General features: G+C 58.2%; 1 protein-coding gene across 1 annotated transcript in view; it reads right to left on the bottom strand.

Moving 5' to 3' along the window:
* Nucleotides 1-1,582, bottom strand: part of KPNB1 (karyopherin subunit beta 1) — a 22,763-nt gene that overhangs the window by 10,776 nt on the left and 10,405 nt on the right. The window contains 2 exon segments of the mRNA XM_017837893.1: nt 212-403; nt 916-1,140. Of these exon segments, the coding sequence (XP_017693382.1) occupies nt 212-403; nt 916-1,140 (417 nt within the window).

The following is a 1,582-nucleotide window of genomic DNA, read 5'->3' on the forward strand; positions in this document are numbered from 1 at the left end:
CCATGGGCTGGGAACCACAGTGGGGTTGGATCAAGGGTTGGACTTGATGATCCTGGAGATCCCTTCCAACCCAGCTGACTCTGGGATTCTCTGACCCCACTGGAGGACACGGGGGAAGGGCCGGACGCGACCTCCGAGCCCAGCGATCCCACGGGAGCAGCATTCCCGGCCTGGGCCGGGTTCCCCCCGAGTTCCCGGGGGGTTTCCTCACCCAGCAGACGTTGGTGGCCACCCTGGGCTCGGCGCTGAGCCCCTCCATGAGGCACTGCAGCAGCGGGGCCAGGTAGATGTCGTTGATGGCGGCCTCGGGCAGCATCTCGCAGATCCGCCCCACCGTCCAGGCCGTCGTGTCCCTCACCACCACGCTGGGGTCCTTCATCAGCTCTATCAACGTGGGCATGGCCTGCAACAGCAGCCAGGTCAGCACGTGCAAAAGGCAGGCTTTGAATTCCTCCAGCCCACCCAGCTCCCTCCACCCCGTCACCTCCAAACCTTGCTCTGACATCAAACCCCCCTCTCCGCTCAGTTCCACCCTCTGTGCCCTCAGGAGGCAGGAGCAGAGATGCTTTTTGGGAGCAAATCCCCCTCTCTGCTCAGTTCTACCCTCTGTTCTCTCAGAAGGCAGGATCAGAGATGCTCTCTGGGAGCAAATCCCCCTCTTTGCTCAGTTCCACCCTCTGTGCCCTCAGGAGGCAGGAGCAGAGATGCTTTTTGGGAGCAAATCCCCCTCTCTGCTCAGTTCCACCCTCTGTTCTCTCAGAAGGCAGGAGCAGAGCCTGGGATTCTCTCACCTGTTTTGTTTAACAAGCACTTGAGAACCTCCTGCAATTTAACTCCAGGATAAAAAAAAAAACCCAAACAAAAACCCACGGGTTTTTTACCCCTCCCAGCTCCCCAAACCCTCCCAGAACTCACCTGTATTACTAAAGGTTTGAGCTGGTTGGGCTCCGGCCCTTCCAGGATGCATCCGAAGGCCATCACGGCCGCGTCCCGGTACCTCCAGTCGGGGTTCTTGATGTGCTCCTTGATGAAGGGCAGCACGTGGGGGACGATGTCGTCCTCGCAGCACGTGGCCAGCAGCATCAGGCACACCCCAGCAGCCTTGCAGGGGTTCCAGTCGTCGTCGTCGTCGTTCTCATCCTGAAAAGAAGCGCCGGGAACGTCCCTGAGCACCCGCGGGAGCCGTGGAATTCACCCGCGGGCGGCGCCGGATTTCGACCCATCCCAGTCTGGCAGAGGGGTTACCCGATCCCTCTGCACCTTCCCAACCTGGAGCAAAGCCCTGCTGACACACCTGGAGTGGCCTCACCCGCTTTCCCAACTCCCTCTCTCTCATCCAGGCGGAGGTTTTGTCCCCTGGATCCGTTACCATCCATCCCGGAGTGATCCCCAGGGATTTTCGGCTCCAGGAGCCTCCAAAAGCAGGTGATGTCCTTCTAATTCTCCTTAAATTAAGGCAAGAATTCCTGCTCCAAATAATCCAGGGATTTTTGGCTCTACAAGCCTCCAAAACCAGGTGACATCCTTCTGATTTTCCTTGAATTAAGAGGATGTGCAAAGCAGAATTCCTGCTCCAAATAAT

Source organism: Lepidothrix coronata, unplaced genomic scaffold, assembly GCF_001604755.1.
Source record: "Lepidothrix coronata isolate B3197 unplaced genomic scaffold, Lepidothrix_coronata-1.0 Scaffold316, whole genome shotgun sequence".
NCBI lineage: Eukaryota > Metazoa > Chordata > Aves > Passeriformes > Pipridae > Lepidothrix > Lepidothrix coronata.